Here is a 20,692-nt window from a genome sequence, read left to right as displayed (position 1 = left end):
GAAAAATAAAATAGCTAATAGGCATTTCCCTGCTGCTGTCGTCCTCTGGCATAACTGTGTTGGAACAGTGTTTGAAAACCAGAAACTTCAACAGACAAACAGAAGACAAAGCAGTAGTAGCTAGACTGCCCCCAGGTTTTGAGTACTGCATTGCTCTGTAGCAATGTTGAAAGAGAATTTTATATCCTATTCACCTCATGATTGAAATTGTACCAAACCTCTGTGGTGATGGGACAGGTAACAATGATGTTAAAAAATATTTTAAAAACTAAACTAAAATCTATCTGATAATCTGAAGTTTAACTTGAATTCTTCAGTTTTTACCTTCTGCAGTGGAATTAGCCAGCTGGAGATAATTATTCTGAGTGCTGAATTATTTCGTCCTTGTGGTGAGAGGAGAGGAATGCAGTGAGAAGACATTTTCAGATCTCAAGGACAATTTCAGTTGATTCATTTTGTCAACAAGGGAAAGATTGAAAAGTTTGCCTTATACATCTTTATGCCTAAGGAGCAGCCATGCTTGGTGGAAAATGATGGGAATGACCTCCTGATGATGTTCTCTTCATTCATTTTTACGTTAGAGCTGGGTTTTTTGCTATTTTATGATGCATGAGATGGCAAGGTGATTTTTAAACAGTTTAAGTCACTAAGTTAACATAAGTACTTACTGAATAGAAAACCAAGGATTAATTCTTTCCAGTGTTAGGAATAAATCTTTCAAAATGGGTTCCCATATGCATGGTGCGCTCCAGTGGCTCTTGTAACATGTTCATGCCAAATATTCAGCATATTTTCTTATGACACTGAATTAGGATGCAGTGCTTTTTCACAGAATGGTTGAAGTTGGAGGGACCTCTGGAATCATCTGATCCAACAACCCCCCTGCTCAACCAGGGACCCCTAGAGGCAGTTGTCCAGGACTGTGTCCAGGCAGCTTTTGCAGATCTTCAGAGAGAGATTCCATAACCTTTGTGGGCAGCTTGTGTCAGTGCTCAGTAACACTCACAGTACAAAAAGTGCTCAGAGGGAATCTCTTGTGTTTCAGTGTGTGCCCACTGCCTCTTGTCCTGTCAGTGGGAGTCACTGAACAGAGACTACTCCAGCCTCTTTGTACCCTTCCTTCAGGTTTTTATATACACTGATAAAATCCCTCTTTCCCACAGCCCAAGCCTTCTTTGCTTGGAGTCCCATCTCTCTCAGCCCTACTTCACAGGAGAGGTGCTCCAGTCTCTTTAGTCATCTTCATGGCCCTTTGTTGGACTTTCTCCAGTATGTCCATGTCTGTCTTGTACTGGAGAGCCTGGAACTGGACACAGGATTCCAGGTGTGGCCTCACAAGTGCTGATGTCCAAATTTTAATGCTTATATGAAGGACCTTGAATGGCAAGCGTAGAAGTTCTTGAGGATTGTTCTAGGTTTTTGGCTCTCAGCTGGGCCTTTAAACAGTGGCACTAGCAGTGCTGTGAGCACAAGCCATTTCTGCTGTACCTTCAGAATAGGTCACGTTAGTCTTAACCCACAGGTCACAAGGTAGATTTTAATTTCTCCTTTCTTAACTCTGCAGGAGCTGCGCACATGGGAAGAAGAGCTGACTCGTGCTGCTGTTGAACAGAAGAATCATGAGGAGCTGCTACGAAGGCGGGAACAGGAGCTGGCAGAACGTGAGATTGATATCCTGGAAAGGGAGCTCAACATCATCATCCACCAGCTGTGTCAGGAGAAGCCTCGGGTGAAGAAACGCATGGGGAAGTTCAAAAGGAACAGGCTGAAGTTAAAAGATGGCAATCATATCAGCCTGCCTTCAGGTTGGTGACGTTAGGCTGTGTCAGGTGAAATGGGAGGAAGAGGTGAACCCATCACTGTGGTAGCTTCTTTCTACTGGTAGGGATTAGAAAGTATTGGGTGTACTTTTGGGAAAAACATGCATCTTTGGGATCAAGAAACTAAATTTGATGTTCTTGTGGCTAGCATTTCCCAAACTTCCAGATATGAAGGCCAAAAGTAAATCTGAGTTGGTACATCAATGACTTCATGGTAAAAATGTTGGTGTTGCAGTTTAACATGTTCATACTCAAAATGATCAGTTTAATAAAGGCTATACATTAAAAATGATGGCAGTGCTTGCTCTAGGAATATTTTACATAATGCTGCAGCAGAAACCATTATCTACTGGATTTCTTGGTGTGAGAATCTAAAAGTTGTCAGAAATATGTTGATAACCGTGAGACTACAGCCCTACATTTGCTAGTTCATATGTGAACTCATATTAACACACAAGTGACCTTAATACCACCCCTCTGGAAGAAATGTTAAATACTGGTGATGTGTCAGGAGAGTCACTGAGGAGTGAGGATAGTGATTTTCAGAACTATTGAATCCTTAACATTTCTGCTGTGGATTCTGTATGGAGATTCAAATTTGTAAAAGAATAAAAGTGTGGGGTTTGTATATATCACTTAAGGCTCATCATTGCCTCAAGGATGATGGTTTACACTATATTCTTTGTTTTCTGAGAGAGATTGGCTGTTCAGAAGAGCAGTGATGATAAAGTGCATGTTAACTATGCCTTTCTTTAGGTCTGTAAACACCTATTGCTGGTGGGTTTGTTTAGCTTAAGAAACTGAGAGTTAAGGTGTATGGAATTTATACAGGGATATCCTTTGGCATAAATGTCAGTCAGCACATGGGGATCTATATACGTATGTATCTCATGCATACACTAAGAAGATATGTTTGTATGAGGAAGCACATGTCTTTGAAGTAATTACTTGTACGTTGGGGGGATAGCAATTAGCTGTAAAACTTCCATATTTACACAGATCCTGTAAATTATGGTCTTTGAAACTTAACCATAAATTATTATTTCTTTTTTCTTATATTGAAAAAAGACTTTTAACTGTGTCTTTATGCTTTTGTTTTGATTTTTTTTTTTCTTCTGGTTAACAGATTTCCAGCATAAATTCACTGTGCAGGCTTCTCCAACAATGGATAAAAGAAAAAGCTTGATCAGTAGCTGCTCCAGCCCTCCTGCAAGTCCTACCATTATTCCCAGACTCAGGGCCATACAGTGTAAGGAGCTCAATGTAGTATTGAATTTGGGAAATGTGCAGTCTGTCAGCGCGGTAAGATGCCAAGATTCCATATCTAGGACAGGACTGTTAAAAAAAAAAAAAAAAAAAAAAAAAAAAAAAAAATGATTGCCTTGTGCCCTGCATGTACACATTTAGAGAGAAAAATGTAGAGTGTGGATGGTGGGGGGACAAAATCACCTTCTGTGGAGTCCAAACCTTACTTACCAAGTTACTTGAAACGTTGCTGCTTCATTGTATAGAAAATACATTCCTTAGGTGTACAGGTTAACTTCTAAAAATACTGATTTGTGGAATAGATCTGTGAAGTGTTACTGAAATGGATTAAATTACTGTTGGAAGGAAAGAAAAACGAGTGCACCAGTAATGAAAATAGCATTTCCATTATAAAACAGAATTAGTCAGGCAAGCATGTATTAGAAGTATGAAAGGGATGTTAATGTGTAGTGTTTTATTGGATATCATGATACTTGTGTGTCTGGTATCAAACTGGTGGTTCTAAAAGGGAAACCAGTGATAGAATAAAGCTGTAAAGCCTATCTGTACTGATTTTGAAGGAACCTGGTGGTTAGATCTGTCTAAACATTCAGAATTATGGGAAAGAAGTCTGAATGGATGTTTTCATTACTATTCCTGTTCTGGCCTATGTTTTATTCTTTCTGTTTCTGTGTAATCAGTTCTTTAATTTGTGTATCTGTTTGGTTTTTTTTCCCATTTTCCGTTTTTCTTCCCACTTGTGAAGTGACTCCTGCTGAAAGCAGCAAAACATGGGGACGGAGCTCAGTCCTTCCCAAGGAGGAAGGAGAGGAAGAAGAGAAGCGAGGCCAGAAGAAAAAGGGACGCACTTGGGGACCGAGCTCACTTTGTCACAAGGAGCTAGGTGCAGGAGAAGATGGGTAAGAGGGTGCCTGGAACTAGTCTGTTATCCAGGTTCTAAAGCTGGTTATGAGCTGGCTCACAGGAGATTTGCCTGTCCTTTTGCAAGCACTTTTCTGCTTCCAAACTTACTTGCTGTACCAGAGATGTTAGAGATTCAGAGCAGCTTACAAAACTGCAATGCATTCAGTCCCTTGCTAGAGGTCCAGCACTGACTGATGCTTTCACTGTCGGCTATTACCTTATGTGTATCTGTATGCAGTAGAACTTAGCTGTGCAGAACTGTTTCTCTAGTAGCTTTTCTATATTTTCAGGCTCAGCTTTCTGTAGTGTCATATCATAGCTAGAACTGCTTCTCAGCTGTGTGATTTCTTGTCTTAAATGGTTTTATTTAAAAAGCATCTACGAGGGCAAAGAAAATATCTTCTCCTTAGGCTTTTGAAAGGGACACATACCTTGAGTACATCCTGAAAGCAATTTTTGCAGATACAGGTTGTACCTCTATTTCTATAGATTCTTGTTCTGTGTCTTCTTTTTGTGTGTGTGTGTGAATTATTTATACCAAGACACTAATGGATCATTGCTAAAATGCTGCTTTAAACATAGGAGTATTTTGGTCTTCTGAGCGGTTTTGAATGCCTTGCAATTTTTAGTGGCGTTTGAAGCTTTTTCCCATGCTAAACTGACAGTTTGACTTGCCATATTTTTTTAGCTGGGAAAATAACTGGTTATATTTTATCTTTAATACTCTGTGCTCAGGTGTGAAATTCCTGGAAGATAGAAGTTGACATAATGCATCACTATTGTAGTCCTCTAGAAGAGGGCCTGGATCTGAGTGTTCTAATGATGTTATAATATGTTCTCCCTCGAAGGTACTCTTGACATGTTAACAGGGCAATGTAGAGGAAGCTTCTTCGACTTCTGCCTGTGCTTTATCTATTCTATAGATGATGTAGAACATTCTACAGAACTAAAACAGATGTCATACTTTACAATTGTTAATTATATTAAAGGTCAGGAGATAACTGAAGCTGGTAGAAAAACACTTCTACTTTGAAAGTGCTTAGAATTCTGGGAATAAAGCTCTTTGGTTTCCTGTTCATTGCTGTACAGTCTGAAGCACTGAATTGCTTTTGGGCACAGACATCCAGAAAGGAGTTGCTTGCTAACCATGATTGCTATCAAAACTATCCTGTTCTTTCTACAAATGAGATGTGCTACAGTATTCATCACCTTTTCCAGGGAGATGCAGTACGGCTATGGTATTTTGCAGAGTATCTGAAACATGATAGTTTTGCTGAGAGGGCTGTATGTAATACAGGGTTAATGTACAATGAACTGCTTCTTGTTGAGATCATGCCAGGATGCAGACTTGAATTTAAAGGGAGCAGAGTTGCACTAAATGTTAATGACTCAAAAGATAAGAGTGCTTGCTAGTTTTAGTATTGTTTTAATTCTAATTTTAGAGGGTAGGATGATAAAAATTGGGGTAAAGAGCTAAACTTGGGACAGAAAAGTCCAGTTCAAGTCTTCTCCTTGACACTGTTCTGGTAGCAGCAGTGCTGCTATTCCAGCTGCTTGCACAACTCTGTGATCAAGGGAACTTCAATCTTCATCTTTTTTAATCAGTTTCCATGTGTTCTCCACCGGAGGTAATTCCAAATCTTTGCAAGAATTACATTGTGAGAATAGCAGTGAAATTCTCTAGCATGAGTAAACTGACCTATAATTAACATCAAGTAAAGGCAGTCATGAAAAAATTATACAGCGATTATTCACCCGTCTGCATTTATCTCTGAGCATAAGGACTATGCCCAGCAGCAGAAGGTTGCTGTGCTGAATTGCAGAGACTGGATGAAGTTTTTTGTTGGACTAGTGGTGTGACAGTTCAGTTGTGATATTATGCTATATTCTCAAGGACATATGGCGAAGTCTTAATTGTCTTTAAACTTGTCATTGATTAGTCTCAGACTGTTACTATATATAGCATGGGCGATCTTTACCCTGTCTTAAGTTTTCCACTGGTGGTGTTACTGATTTTATAGAAGGTGATGCTGGATGTGGGGTAGTCACGGTTCTTTAGTAGTTATCTCTTAAAACCTTGCAAGCTAAATAGGGGTGAGCCTGGGAACAGATATTTCTTATTCATGACAGTATTGTATTAATGCCTCAACATGGTGTTACAGAATGGTATTGACACCAGAGATGCTGTCTTACAGTTCCAGGGAAGTTTTTTACAATTTGCTGAGCAAATAAGCCATGTCACCTTATCACTTCTACAGAGAGGTGCTTTTGACTTCCCAAAAGAAAAAGGCAACAGATAAGTAACTTAACCATAATACAACAGAGTAATAGCCTTCCTGTTATTTGATCTAAATAGATTACAATTAAGAAGTCTTCAGGTTCCTGAATTGTCATGCTGGTGACTGAAATAGATAGTTTTGCTGCTAGTGCTTTCAAACTATTCTAGTTCCTTGGAGCAGTAACAGATAATACTGCTGTAATAGGAACGTACTCTAAATCAGCATGTTTTGAATTATTTTCAAATGCATGCTACTGGCTAATGGAGAGGATGTGCAGCTGTCCTCTGTACAGGTCTTTGGGATCTGCTTGCAATTTGGGGGAGCAAAAATTAAAAGGGAAGGATGAAGATTTTATAACCTTGAGGCAAATGTAGCAGGCCTTGAAATTATTCTGGTAGCTATTTATCTTTGTGTTCAGATTGAGTTGTGCTTTGTCAGTAATGGCAAATCTTCAGTCTGTTTTTTGCAAGGGAAGCTTGCTCTAAGAAGTCATAAGGCAGCAAACTAAGGTGATGTGTCCTGCTGTACAATAACGGGCAGTTCCCAAGACCCTTTTGGTAACTGTAACTGTAAAGTGAAAGCTAAACTGAAGATCACTGCTGCCTATCACTTATAACTTTGCTGTCTCTGCATATAGAGAACAGAGTGTGTGTTCTCCCAGCTCCATGGAAATCACCCCTTCTTTGTCTACCCATATTGTAAGAGCTTTGATATTTACTTTTGAAGGCGATCACACTGCTAACACGGGTTGTTTTCACTCACCACCTTTCCTTTAATTTGCTGCTCTATTTATAGGATTTATCCTAAGTATGCATGTTGGACACACGGATAATTTAGATAAAATATACATTATTTGGTGGGTTGTGTTACATAGCTGATTATAGTATGGAGTAAATCAGAACAGACCCACACACTGAATTGCATCTCTGTCATAAAACCATGTGGTTGTCTGTTTTGACAAGTAGGATTCATCACTGTGCTGTCTGGATTCACATTCATAGCAGGGTACTGCATGTGCCTGGGTGGTTAATGGGGGGGGGGAAATGATGGACTTCTGAGAAAGTTGAGAACTGTACATTACACTCTTAGTGTAATGCCTATAGCACAGTCATCAACCAACTGAACATGTGCTGAATCAAGTTTAGACCTTGTGACCTTGCTATAGCAATATTGTTTGGTGGCAAGTAGGGCATCCCAGTTAGGTTGAGAAGAGAGGAAACATACATACCACAGTGAAAAAACCTGATACGATATTGAAATCCTGCAATGAAAGCCATCTTAGAAATGCAGAGTGATTCTGCTGGAAAATAAGAATTATGAGAGATAACTTCTATATACTCATATCCACCTTTCTCTGTAAGGGAAGGATTGTAATTAATTATGCATCTTATCAAAGAACAATGCAAGTTAGTAAGGTTACTGGAAGAGGTCTCCTAAGTTTTCTGTTCTTTCTGTAACAAGTCAATGCTTTTCTGTGTCCAGTTGAGATCATTCAGAGAATCCACAGATCTTTTGACTCCTTTCATTCAATCCCTGTCTATCCTAGGTGATTGTTAGCTTTTCACCAACACTAGGATGTGTTTCATGCTGGAATTTGGAGAAAGGCCCAGAAATCTTCCAGTTCAGACTTCACTGATAACGGAACAATAAAACATTATTACTGAGTATTGATACGTCAGAAAGTTGTGCTGCTTACTAAAGTTGTTTCTGATGTTATAAAAGCACCGCAGGGAATAAATAGGATGATGGTAGTGAACATCTATGAACAGGAGCTACTAATAAGCTCATGTGCCTTGGTGACACTTTTAAATGCAGGCGATGTCAAAGTAGAGATTTGGTTTGAGGTTTCTCACTTGTTTGGTTTTGTGGGGTTTGGGGGTTTTTGTCTGTCAGTAAAAGAAACAATGACATTTATGGTTTTAGTTACCTCTTTTTCATAATGCAAAACTTATGCTTTTAACTGCAGTATTTTCTTTAGAGGAGAAATACTGGGGTTTAGAATATAGAGGCATAACTTTGCTCTTAGAATGACTTTAGCATATTATTGTCCCAGTGAGTGATCTTTGACCTTCGCTGTTTGTTTGTATTTCACATGGAAATGTTTTTGGAGATATTTTTCCATTCCTCCTGCTGAGCACCCTATTTTTTTACCTGCCATGGTACATTTGCTTCAGTTTAAAAAGAAAATGTTTCATCTGATTTTTGTAGTGGTGTTTTCTATTATTCTAGAATCATAGCTGTTGGTTATCAGCCGAGGTCTTTTAACTACCATGGTGTAACAAATGAGGGAGTGAGTTTTTGACCTTTTTTGTATTTTAAGGTGCTGTGAGGATATTGCAAAATGTCTTGCTTTGGGAGGACTTCAAATCTGTGTAATTAAGATGCATACATGCGTACCCTCAGTAAAACGACAGAGAATATAGAAGGGGGGAATAAAAATTAGTTGTGAACATGGTACATTTTCTCCCATTTTTTCTACTATTTCAGTCTGAAAGCTCTGGTAGAAGGATACAAACAGTGGTCATCCAGTGCACCAAACCTTGGGAAGATCCAGAGAACTGCACCTGCTTTTCCGGGATTCACCAGCTTAGCAGAGATGGGTAAAGGAATTCCCTGGAAATTAATATTCTTAACTCCACTGCTACTCAAATTTGAATGAACCTCTTCTTACCTGACCTTCACCTGGTACCTTACAGCAATGTTTTCATTTTGGTGGTATCCATTTTTCTTTTATTATTTGTGGTGAAGGAACTACTTTCTCCTGGATTTTCTTTTTGTTCACCTCTATGCTTGTGCTTATCTGTCAAGCTAACAAGCTTCTCTTAATTCCCCTCTAGCTCCATGCTACCTGTCAGCTCCTTTCCTGTTAATGATGGTTACACCTTTACTTGCAAGGAGAGATCCATATAATATTCCTACCTTTTGCTTCTCACTCCCAAACATATAAATTTACTCTAGAAGTAACTGAATTGTAGACTGATTCTGAAATGCTGTTCTGCAATTGATCCCAAATAGACTGTGTCACTAATTTTTTCCACTTTGATAGTGTTTCCAGTCACTTGTCTCCAAAAGCAGATAGGCTGACACAATAGCTTGTGAGTATTTGGCAGTTGATGAATGATGCTTGCGATATGGACAGTTGCAGCATATGAGGAGAAGCTTATTTTTATGTGTGTTTGTAAGACAGTGAAATTTGCCAGTGAAAATGTTACATCCATGCAAAGTCTGTTTTAATTTGCTTTCCAGATGATGAAGACAGTGAATGTCTTAATGGAGAGGGCAAAGTGCACCCTTCACCTGGGCACAATCAGTCATACCTCTGCATCCCATTTCAGAAGAATGAGGACTGGGATGGCCCTTCTAGTGATGCCAATGACGAGTCCACCCCTGTGAACTCTGCTACCAGTACCCCGCAGCTGACACCCACCAACAGCCTCAAACGTAGTGGCTCCCACCACAAGCGATGTGAGGTTGCATTGCTTGGCTGTGGAGCAGTGCTGGCTGCTGCAGGCCTGGGTTTTGATCTGTTAGAAGCAGGGAAGTGTCAGCTGCTGATTGAGGAGGAGCCAGAGGCACCCAAGGAAGAGAAGAAGAAGCGTGACAGCATTTTCCAGCGAGCTGGACGCCCACGCAGGAGCACTAGTCCACCTTCCCGAAAGATCTTCAAGAAAGATGATCCCATGTTGTTGCTAGGCGAGCCATCCACATCCCTCACCCTTCTTTCCCTGTCTTCCATTTCCGAATGTAATTCCACCCGGTCCCTGCTGCGCTCAGACAGTGATGAGATTGTGGTGTATGAAATGCCTGTCAGCCCAGTGACAGTCAAGGCTCCCTTGCCAGCCATTACCAACCCACTAGTCAATGTCCAGATCGAGAGGTTCAAACAAGACCCCAACCAGTCCCTGACTCCCACACATGTGACGGTCTCTTCCCACACCCAGCAAAGCGGGCACAGGCGCACACCTTCTGATGGGGCCATCAAAGGGAGTGGACTAGTTGTGAATGGGTGCCCAACCAGTGGATGCCCTTCCAGTAGCTGTTTAACTGGAGCACTGGGAGCAGGTAGGTTTTCAGCCATCTTCCTTTTTCTCTTCAGAATAAAGACCCAAGCAATATAATTACCTGTTAGGAAAGTAAATATGTTGCTTATACAGCATCCATTGTGATGGCCAGCCCACAAGAAGATCTTATGGATGCTATCTTGACACAAATAATGAACAGAATAATGCAGTAATGGTTTCTGTTCCAGAATATCTGCGCTGGGGAACTCTCTCTGCTCCCCTGTGCTGTGAGGCAGACCATAGTATTGCTTCTTAGACAAAGATGGTACCAAAGTACAAGTATTTTGCATTTTTAGTGGTTCCTTGGGGCTTCCACTGCTTTTATACACTTGTTTATTGTTGTTAAATTTCAAAGTAAATTCTAATCTTAAGGAAGTGAAAACTGGATCTCTAAACAGTTTGAGGCTGTGCCACTGTTGCTGTTACTCCTTTGAAAGCAAGAGGGATCTTCTTGTATAGGTAGTGTTCTCGTTGTTGCAGTCTTTAGGAGTGGCTGTGACTTGATAACTTAAAAAATGCTTTACTGCTTTCTTGCCCTAGTAATTCAGAGGGGAAAAAAAAGGACTAGAATAATAAATTAAAATGTGATTCAATAAGACTTCCCAATGGTAAAACAAAATGTGAGGTTGTCTGTTGAATGGCAGTCTGCAGTAAAATGTGGGTTAATGCAGCTGAGAATACTCACTGAAATGGTATTCATGAAAATTTAAAAGTTATGTTGTGTTTATAAAAAAGGCAAAACAAAAAACCAAACACCACCCCCCACGCTTAAACAAAAACCAACCAGGAAACATCCACAGTAGGTAGTGTTAAATGGCTCTTCCAGGAAGTTGGTCCTGCTCGCTGCAAATGGGTGTCACGTATCCTGCTGTGCAAGTGTTTCTCTGATCCGTTCAAGCTGTTAATGGCTATTGTGCCCTCTGAAGGATTTGGAGAGTCCTCACCTCTGGTAGGAGGTCAAATCCGTGCTCTCCAGTCTGAAAATTGAAGCAAGCAAATGAGAGAATGAACAAAACTTGCTGCTTGTACTAGGTCAGTGAAGCAGGTGTCTTGCAATGTGTTGAGAACAGTGTGGGGATGAAGAAGCCAGTTACTCGCTTCAGATTGGTGTAATCTTGAAGATATGGAGTTTGTAGATTCTGAATGGAGGCTTTCTGCTTTGAAAATATTTTCACAGTGTACATACAATAAACTAAGATCTGTTGGAACCATTTAGCAGTGACATCTAACATGTTTCCCTCTTCTCTCACATTCTCTGTTTTGGATAGGTGTGTTAAAAACACCTAGTCCAAGTAGAGATCCCAATGAGGTCCCTCGCCTGCCAGACCCCAACCTTGTTTTTCCTCCAACCCCGAGACGATGGAATGCACAGCAGGACCCCACACTGGAAAGACCCAAGACATTGGAGTTCCTGCCCCGGCCACGTCCTGCAGCCAGTCGGCAGCGGCTTGATCCCTGGTGGTTTGTGTCACCCAGCAATGCCAAGGGTGAATCTTCTGCCAACAGTTCAAGTACTGATACTCCAAGCAATCTGGACTCTTGTTTTGCTAGTAGCAGCAGCACTGTAGAAGAGAGGCCTGGGCTGCCTGCACTGCTTCCTCTCCAGGTGGGTCTTCCTGTAGAGGAGCGGACACTGTTGGACATAGATGCTGAGGGGCAGAGTCAGGACAGCACCATTCCGCTATGCAGAAGTGAACTTAACACACACAAAGCTGCAGCTTATGAACTCAAGCAAGAATTCTGGTCTTAGTATGAAATCCACTGGGGATAGTGAGCCCCTCTAAATTCAATCCTACTTTTTGCACTGAGAATGCACTTTGAAGACAGATGAGATGGAGGGATGCTACAGAGGTGCTGCCTCTGCTGAAGATGTGTTGTTCGACTGCCTGATTTTTGTCTGCAGTTGGATGAAACTTGGCAACTCTGAGCTGCTGACTTTTGCTGTGGGGTTTTTCTGTAGTCTTCCCTGCCCTCTAATTGCGGTTTGAATCTGCAATGAGCTAAAATTATCATATCAAAGTCTTTGTTACTGACCTTGTAGGATTTGGCACTTGCAGTAAGTATATTGGTATCTATCCTGGTATTAATCAGTATTTTCAAAGCTCAAATGTTACACTACAGCAGACACCAGTGTTTGATGTTTTCCCAGGAAATCCAGGATAGAATAAAGTAAATATCTGGAGACTACCTTCTCTGAAATGTATTCAGATCATTAGATAGGTCTGGGAATTACGGTGCCCCCCCACTGAAGGAGCAGAAGTAGCTATCTTAGACTCGCTTGTCCTCCTTTGCTCATGTGATAGTGCAAGGTGGAACAGATTGCAGAGGAAGGGCATGGCATCTCCACTGATGGAGGTCTTTGAGAACAGACTGACTAGACTTTTGGGAACGAGTAGGTATAGTTGATCTTGGCTTCAAGGCAGGTTGGATGGACTTCAGTGATCTCTTGAGGTCCTTCTCAGCCCTATTTTTCTATGACCCTGTGCTTTCAAAAAGATGAAGGCTTGTGGTATGGCTGTTTAGCTTGCTTTTCTGTTTCAAACTTCGGTTCCATCAGCCTCTTTTTCCCACCCCCTGTATCCCAGGCTCATAGTCAAGCTGCCTCAGCTTTGGTAAGGGAATTAGCAGGAACTCTTTCTTCAAAGCTGTGTTCGCATGCAGAAGTTATGTGTTCCCTCTCTTTTTTTTCCTTCCGGTTTTTCCTCCTTTGTTGCACTTTTTAGGAGTGGCCCTTGAAACCCAAGACTGTTCTTATGCACACTGATAGTTGTTTAAGGCTCTTTTGAAACTGAGGCTTGTTAGTAGTTGGATTGTGCAAACAGGAATCAGAACATCTGGATTCTGTTTTATTTTGTCACAGACTCACTGTGTGACCTTGGGCAAATAATGTAACCTCTGTGCCTGAATTTCCCCATCTGTAAATAATAGGAATAATACCTACCTCACAGGGAGAGGGGTTGGGACACATGTAATAGATATAAAGTCCTTTGAGATCTTGGAGTGAAAGACACTATAGACATGTAAAACCTTACTATTGTTTAAATAAATAAAAACTCCTAACTCTGGAGCAAGAACAGACCCCTGTCTTGGAGGAAGTCACACAAATAGGGTGTGCCTGTGCTCACAGTTTTCTGTGCAGAGACTGTGTGTCTGTACCTCTGCAGGTATATCTTACCGGCTTTAATGAGAGCTTCTCTTCCCCAGTTTTGGCATTATAAATAAGGGATGTGGCCTTTATACAAGTGTGATAAGGTAGTCTGCTTTTTTGCAGGGTACAGCACATCTGTTCACTCTTTTTGTACAGATCTGTGCTTATTTTGCTAATCTACTGACCATTTGGTTACAAATAACTGATTTGACAGTGCTGCCAACACAGTGCTCAACCTGTTAGGGCAGTCCAGTCCTGTTGTGAAGGCAGTTTACCAGAATACTTTCTCACAGCTGTCAGCACACAGAACCTGTGTGTTTAGATGTTTATAACCTGATGTTAAAAGCCAGCGTGTGTGGGGAAGTACTGTACTTAAGGTTTTTTTAATTCTGTTTGAGGGCTGAAACCAGCATGTTGCCATTAGTCAGGTGCACCCTTTTTTCCAAGCAATTACAAGATGTTTTTGTGTAGGAAGGTCACACATTTCTGTTTATCACATTCCGTGAAACGTGTTTAATGGCAGAATTACTTTTTGCTGCCTTCCCCATTGAATGCTGTGGAGGTAGCCTTAATGGTGCTATACTAGCTGCTGAAGCTGGATAGGTTATTGACTGTGTAGGCAAGGTATTCTGATGGTGGGGCTAAGATACTTTAAAAAGAAAATGTTTCTGACACCTGTTAAATGTAGACCTTTAGCATTATTGACTTCTTAAGCATTCATCCTTTTGCTTTCCGTTTCTGAAAACTCAGTTTGTGATCCAGGGAATTAAATAACAAAGGCAAAACCTACTCAAACAGATGGTTGATTTTGATTGTGCTATCAGAACAATCTCAAGGAAAGCCCAGTCAGAGGCTGTCAGAGGGACTTCAAAGCAGGAGATTAAACCTATCCATTTTTTATAGTCTCCCTTACAATTTTAAAAAGTTTGAAACAAAACTGGATCTGTTGTTCTGAAATGTAATGTATTCTATCCAAAAAGTATCTTTACAAATGTCATAGGAAGCATCATCTGCTCTACAAAGTCATCACCTGGAATAGTTCAATTCAAATAGGAGTCTTTAAAATCCATTTACTTGTATGGAATGGGAGATTACTTTTCTAGGTCACATTGTTTTAACTCAGCCCACTAAGTTTTCTGATAGTTGGCCAGTTGCTTTCACCAAGTGAACTGTAAGGTTTCTGTCAAGTCCCCAACAGGCAAGACAGCTGTAAAGCCAAGTTGTTCAGTCACCTCTTTTGCTTAGGAAAGTTGAGGATGGAGTGTCAAAACCCCTTCCCCCTTTCTCTGTTTTAGGTAATCACTTGATGAAAGTGGTGCGTAGCTCTATTAGAAGTATTTTGCTCTGAAGAGCATCTTCTCTAACATCAAATGGACATTGCTACATCAAAGGAACTGGGTAGAACAGATGACAATGAGTCAAGGATCCAGATCAGGGTTTCCAACCTAGATATTCTCTATTACAAAGCTGCCGGAAAGACAGGTAGAAGCATAATGTTTGGTTTTTATTTCTTCTCTGAACACTCCTTGGATGCAGTTATCTTCACTGAATCTAGCACGTGAAATAAAATGGGGTAGTCTTTGAACATCGACCCATGACTGTCTTCCAGGTGGGAGCCTGTGGCTAATCTGAGATACTGGGCAAGAGGAGTCTGTTGTAGAAATAAAGCTGTTGGTTTTAGGAGGTGGTGGGATATTCTCTGATGGGCAGAGGGAGCTCTCAAGGCAGAGTTGTCAGGTGTTTCACCTTATGCATCCCAAAAGCTGTTGCAACTGGTGTCCTGAGGCCCAGAGGCTGTGTGCATATTTAAGCTAGCTGGTAATCAATCCCTGTATTCATCTATCTCATCCTGGCTTGATTTCTCACCATTCTTATTCTGTTGGGTTTTTTCCTTGCCAGCTGTGGAAGTTGAGGTGCTCCAAATCTCCAAAGGAGTGCTTCACTGTAGTCCTCTAGATACTGAAAAGATATGAGACTGTCAGCTCACAAATCTTTTTTTCTACTAGTTACTAGTATTCCCATTTGTAAGGGAGACAAAAGTTTCAGAATACTGTTGACTGACATACCTTTCTAGCAGTGTTCAAGGAAGATGATGAAAATCTTGCTATAAAAAATTGTAATAAATGTACTGTTTCCTAAATATCTGAATAAGTTGCACTTATCTTTTTCTCATTTTCTCAGAAAAAAAAAACCAACCATGAGAACACAAAATCACTGAGCAGTCAAAATTAATGATAAAAGAATGGGGTAAAATTTGTTAAAGTAATTGCAGGGCTCACAAAGAGGAAGTGACAAATTTTTAAACTAATAGTAATAGTAGTAATGTTGTTGCTGAGAGAAATTTTCCTAGTCAGGAAACTTTTTTTAAATAGTCAGCATGTATCACTAATTTATGTAATTGATGTGCTAATTTAAGAAATAGAAAAAAGTTTGCCAGCCCTTCAAAATGTGCTATCCTTGTAGCCTATTTGTTTTTCCTGTAAAATTGGAGGGAAAACACAAATATAGCAATTAGTGCAAAAAAAAATTTTTATTAATTTCTACTGGTCTCACAGAACTTGAGTGTGGGACAGGTAGAGAGAAGAAAGCTTTTGTGTCGAAACTAAAGTGATAATAGTTATGGATTTTTTTCTAATACTGTTGCTTCCTATGGACTGCACAATGCTCTGTTTTGCCAGCAAGCAGGTCTTTTATCTCCTTTCAATCCTTTTCAGAGCTGCAAATGTAACTTTTTATAGGTGTTATTTTTTCCTTCAAATTATTACTGCAATGGGTTGATATTCAGTATGGAGCAGGGACCCTCAATGAAACTAATTCTTTTCGTAATGGTTTTCTAACAAAATGTGTGTTTTCAAAGTGAAGTTTACATTATTGATGTGGAAACACCTGTTCTGGTTTGGCATGCTTTTATGATGAAGTATTTTTCTGTACCTCTAGGAATGGGAGTAGTTGCCTTGCTCTTCATAGCATGCTGTTATCTTAAGACTTTATGGATAACACTGCATAAAGGTGTTACTTTGATTTGTCATGAAACTGGATACCTCATTCTGTTGAAGGTGAGGCAGTAATGGTCAAGTAAAGAAAGGTCTTTGCCATCTGGAGTGTTCTGTTAAATAGAAAATGACAGGAAACCTCCCATCTTGAGTCACCTTTCTATCTAGAGATAACTTTTATTTGAAACTTAATTCATCTCTGTGGGATGAATATGGGAGCTGGAGTCCCATTAGATGTATGGAACCAAACCTAATACTGTATCCCAAAATTCGATGATAGACTGTTAACTTTTGTAAGTAATTTTAAACTAATATTAATGGTTTTGTTTCTTTTGGGCTTTTTGGAAACCTTTCTTCTTGGAAGACATGCTTATTGCTTTCTAACCTTTTCTATGCGTTTTGGAAGTATTTGCAAGAACTCTTGCCAGCTCTCTGGCAAATAAGGAGGCTTACGTCTTGCACAGTGATACAGGTCCTCCTTTTGACTTCACGTTTTTCAGTATGAAACAAAGATGATTATATTTTGAAATGAAGATTTCTGATCCTTATCCTGTTGCTGCAGAACAGCTGCTTAAATTCCATATTTATAACTCCCTTAAAGCTATAATTTAGGTGAAACTGGACATTAAGAGTGAGGGGATAGACGTGTGTTAAAACATATTTGCAAACAAGCAATAAATACAGCATGTATATGCGAAGAACCAAAACACACTCATGCTGTCACAGAGGATAACTTTCAGACTTCATAAACCTTTGCTTGATCATATAGCTAAGATATCTTAGGGCAAGAATGCCTTTCTATGTTTTTCTGTTAAGTTTTTTAGTGTAAGATTAGAATATGGTGGTTTGCACAACCAGTGGTATTGTATCTAGCTGAACAGAAGCGATTCTTAACCAAATTTTAATCTTTTCCTTCATTATTTCCAATCCCGTTTGTGGTTTACATTTTCCCTTTTTCTGTGGTTAACAAACAAAAGAGTCTTAAGAAGCACTTGTTTGTTGTTTCCTCAGCCCTACTTTCACTGTTTCGTGAGGCAGTATGGAAATGCCTTCATGGCTTATTCTGCTGCTTCCTCTGTTGAACACGCTGGTATAAAGTCACATGCTGCTGTTAAAATGTGTATTTGCTTCTGTTTTTTCTGATGCTCAGATTTTTGAGCAGTTTTGCTATTGGTGAAAGATTAATACAGCTTCTGAAATGACCTACATCAGCTTTATTTTTGTATGTTAAAAATAGTCTTTCCCACCGAATAGGTGTGTGTGCTTGATTAAAAGATAATTTGCCACTGGTGACAGAGTGGTGGGTCTGATGTAGCTACCAGAATTATTGTTTCTCCTCTCTAACAAGGATCTCCCTTTTTTTGCAACTGGAAAGTCTGCAGCACTTCATCAATGTTTGTACAAGAAACACATTTTATTTCCTTCTCTACATGTGTCAAAAATATTTTTTATTTTGTTACTAAATGGACCAGGAACACAATTTTGCTACTGAGAATGGCTTCTTGGACTGTTTGGTTTTGGGGTTTTTTTGTTGTGTTTTGTGGTTTGTTTGTTTTTTTAAACCTGTGAGAGATGTGTTAGGTGTATCCTGTATTCCTAGGTGCCTTCTATCTCACATGCCTCCTTGCTAGGGCCTGAGGTTGTTTTTTGGAGGGAACTCCTGGTTGTAGCTTTCAGTACTGTATTGTTCTTCATTGCACATCAGGTCAAATACCAGCACAGTAAATATTTCATGTCCTCCCATTTATTGATGTTCATACACCCCTGTGGAAAGAAGTGCACTATCCCTGGCTCTCCTTATCTCTCGATTAGCATACTGCCCCTATCTCATCTTTTTTAGTTATTAATTATTGTTGCCATAGTACTTGGGGGCCTAAGACAGAAACAAATACATGTTTTAGGTGTGGTTTGACCTAAAATGTTTTCCAAGTCAAAAGCATAAGACACAGCTGGGAGAAGTGAAAATGAAGATTTGCAGGAAATAGAAAATAAAAGAGTAAAATTATCCTTCTTAATAAGCAGTTAGAGTACAGAGGGATACTAGCTGCTTAGTAATTTCATGGCATTGTAGGCAAGTTGGGTCCTAAAGAAGCAGTTGAGGGGAATGTGTAGTTACTTAATCTCTGATTGGTTTCTTTTATTTTACCCTGAGATACCTCATTTGTAGAGATGTAAAGGGAAGAAAGCATAAGTTTTGGTAAGAACTGCTCTAGGTAGGCAGTTGAGGCTGGAACGATGGGAGGACAGAGGCAAACACTTGTATTTGGCTTTTTAACATGCTAATTCCTAATCAAAAAATAAAACCAGCAACTCAGTTTCCTAAATTAAGTTTATACTTGATTTTACTATGTATGTCTCAATTTAAACAATAAACGACGAGGTGGGGCATTTTTCTTGATGGTTTCTGAACTGTGGAAGAGCGGATTGTCCATAGACCAGAAGATGGTGATTTCATGTTGGCCACTATTGCTTTTAAAAGTGAAGGTCTGTTTTTTGAAAACAAGGTGGGTTGTTTCAAATAATCTCACGTGCTTTTAAAGTGGACCTACACACAATCTTGATTGTTTCCCTGTATTTGCAGTGTTCTTTTCCTGACATCAGATCCTAATACAGTCTTTATTGTATCTGAATGCTAATAATGTTCAGACAGCCCAATATAGCTAATATTAAGAAACCATGACACATTTTTAGTGGTTAGTATCATGGATTTATAAGCTCAGCTTGAAGTGTGCTACTGTTAGGTTTGTAGCTGATGGATCAGATGGATGTACAGCTAGCAAAATGGGGCTTAGAACAAATCTGCAGGAGGAATGCCAAAGTTTTATTTGCTTAAAATAAATTATTTGAAAAATAATCATGTTGTGGGGAAAAAAGGCCCTTCATTATTCAGAAGTACTTTACTAGGATCTTGTCCATGCTCAAATTTTAGCTTCTAGGATAGCTAGTGAGAACCTATATTGTGTTCAAAAGTTGTTGGCTGTAACCTCAGCATAAGACCAGAATATTGCAGTTTATATATGCTGTGTGAGTGATTGACACTGTCTCCCTCTTCTACCTTGATTGTTCCAGTTTAGCCTTTTTTCAAGAGCAGATGTTGAGGTTGAATAAAGCTAACCTTCCAGTCTTGGAGAGACATATGGGTCTGAGAAAAAAGAAACATTGTTCTAGCCATGTCCTGATGCTTTTGTGTCCCACTCTCTTAGCAGTAGAGGTTATAATTGAGCAGGAAGACATGCTGGTGTTTTTCCAAGCTTCATTAATAAGAATGCTGCTAACGGAAGATTTCAGTATGTACATGAACTCGTTCTTTAGGAACCCTTGTACTTGGTTTTCTTGTCACTGAGTTTCAGAACAAACCTGGCCTCTGATTACCGTTTGTCATAGCTCAGTTGCACACTGAGCTGCTTCAGTTTTAGCTACATCTAGAGGAGAACTGAGCTTCTTCCTCAGGTTCTTCTGGAATTTGTGGGTGTGGTCACTTCTCAACTTGGGTTATTTAGATGTGGCCACTTCTTAACTTGGGTAATGTGTTTTCTCCCAGGCCCAGTCTGTGTTACAAAATGACTTGTCACCCTACGCACCATCACCTTGTTGCCCAGATACTCATAGTAGGGTGGTCGTTCTGTCTTGCATGCTTTAGTGAGCGGCTCTTACAATGTCAACAGGATTAGCATGTGTATCTGGATAGGGCAGCTAATGCCTCTGAGCTGACTTTTCACACTGCATCTCAAGCAGATGTTACCACATCAGTTCTGCCATTGCTCTGTTGTTGAGGTTATCTTGACAAACATAACATCCAGTAGCCCTATACTGTAAAGAATAAAGCCCCAGGGGGAAAAAAAAAAAAAAAAAAAAAGAAAAAAAATACACAAGTGTTTGCCAGTTGAATGGTTGAGTTTGGCCAGTGCTCTTTGCAGAGTAAAATCCATTCTTGTGCAACATAGGTCTCTTTGGGACATGACTAAATTCAAAGTGGAGAATATACCTAGATCCACTTAAAATCAGTAGGCACCAGTGCCCATTATATTTGGCAATTACAGTAAGAAACCACATAGAGCCAAGAAGATCTAGTAGTAAAAGTTTGTATTTAGGGCAATTAAGTTAGAAGGGAAGAGGCCTCAGTTTAAGAAAGCTCTTCATCACATACTTAAGCATCATTGAAGTCAGTGGAATGTATCCCTGGGTCAAAATGCACAAGACCCCAATTCAGCAAAGCTCCTTT

At 39.9% G+C, this 20,692-nt stretch overlaps 1 protein-coding gene across 3 annotated transcripts in view; it reads left to right on the top strand.

Moving 5' to 3' along the window:
• The window catches only part of MAP3K9 (mitogen-activated protein kinase kinase kinase 9), a 53,370-nt gene extending 34,540 nt beyond the window's left edge, over positions 1–18,830 (top strand). For 2 of the 3 annotated variants that reach the window (XM_026849035.1, XM_026849036.1), the window contains 6 exons: positions 1,565–1,805; positions 2,947–3,069; positions 3,832–3,985; positions 8,756–8,868; positions 9,515–10,330; positions 11,598–18,830. In XM_026849035.1, the coding sequence (XP_026704836.1) occupies positions 1,565–1,805; positions 2,947–3,069; positions 3,832–3,985; positions 8,756–8,868; positions 9,515–10,330; positions 11,598–12,079 (1,929 nt within the window). In that variant the 3' untranslated portion in view covers positions 12,080–18,830. The remainder of the gene's footprint in view (positions 1–1,564; positions 1,806–2,946; positions 3,070–3,831; positions 3,986–8,755; positions 8,869–9,514; positions 10,331–11,597) is intronic. The other variant, XR_003398468.1, reaches the window with a different exon arrangement.
• The last annotated feature ends 1,862 nt before the right edge of the window (positions 18,831–20,692 follow it).

Source organism: Athene cunicularia (assembly GCF_003259725.1).
Source record: "Athene cunicularia isolate RWA chromosome 5 unlocalized genomic scaffold, athCun1 chr5_part1, whole genome shotgun sequence".
In the NCBI taxonomy this organism is placed as follows: domain Eukaryota; kingdom Metazoa; phylum Chordata; class Aves; order Strigiformes; family Strigidae; genus Athene; species Athene cunicularia.
This window is presented reverse-complemented; position numbering and strand designations above follow the sequence as displayed.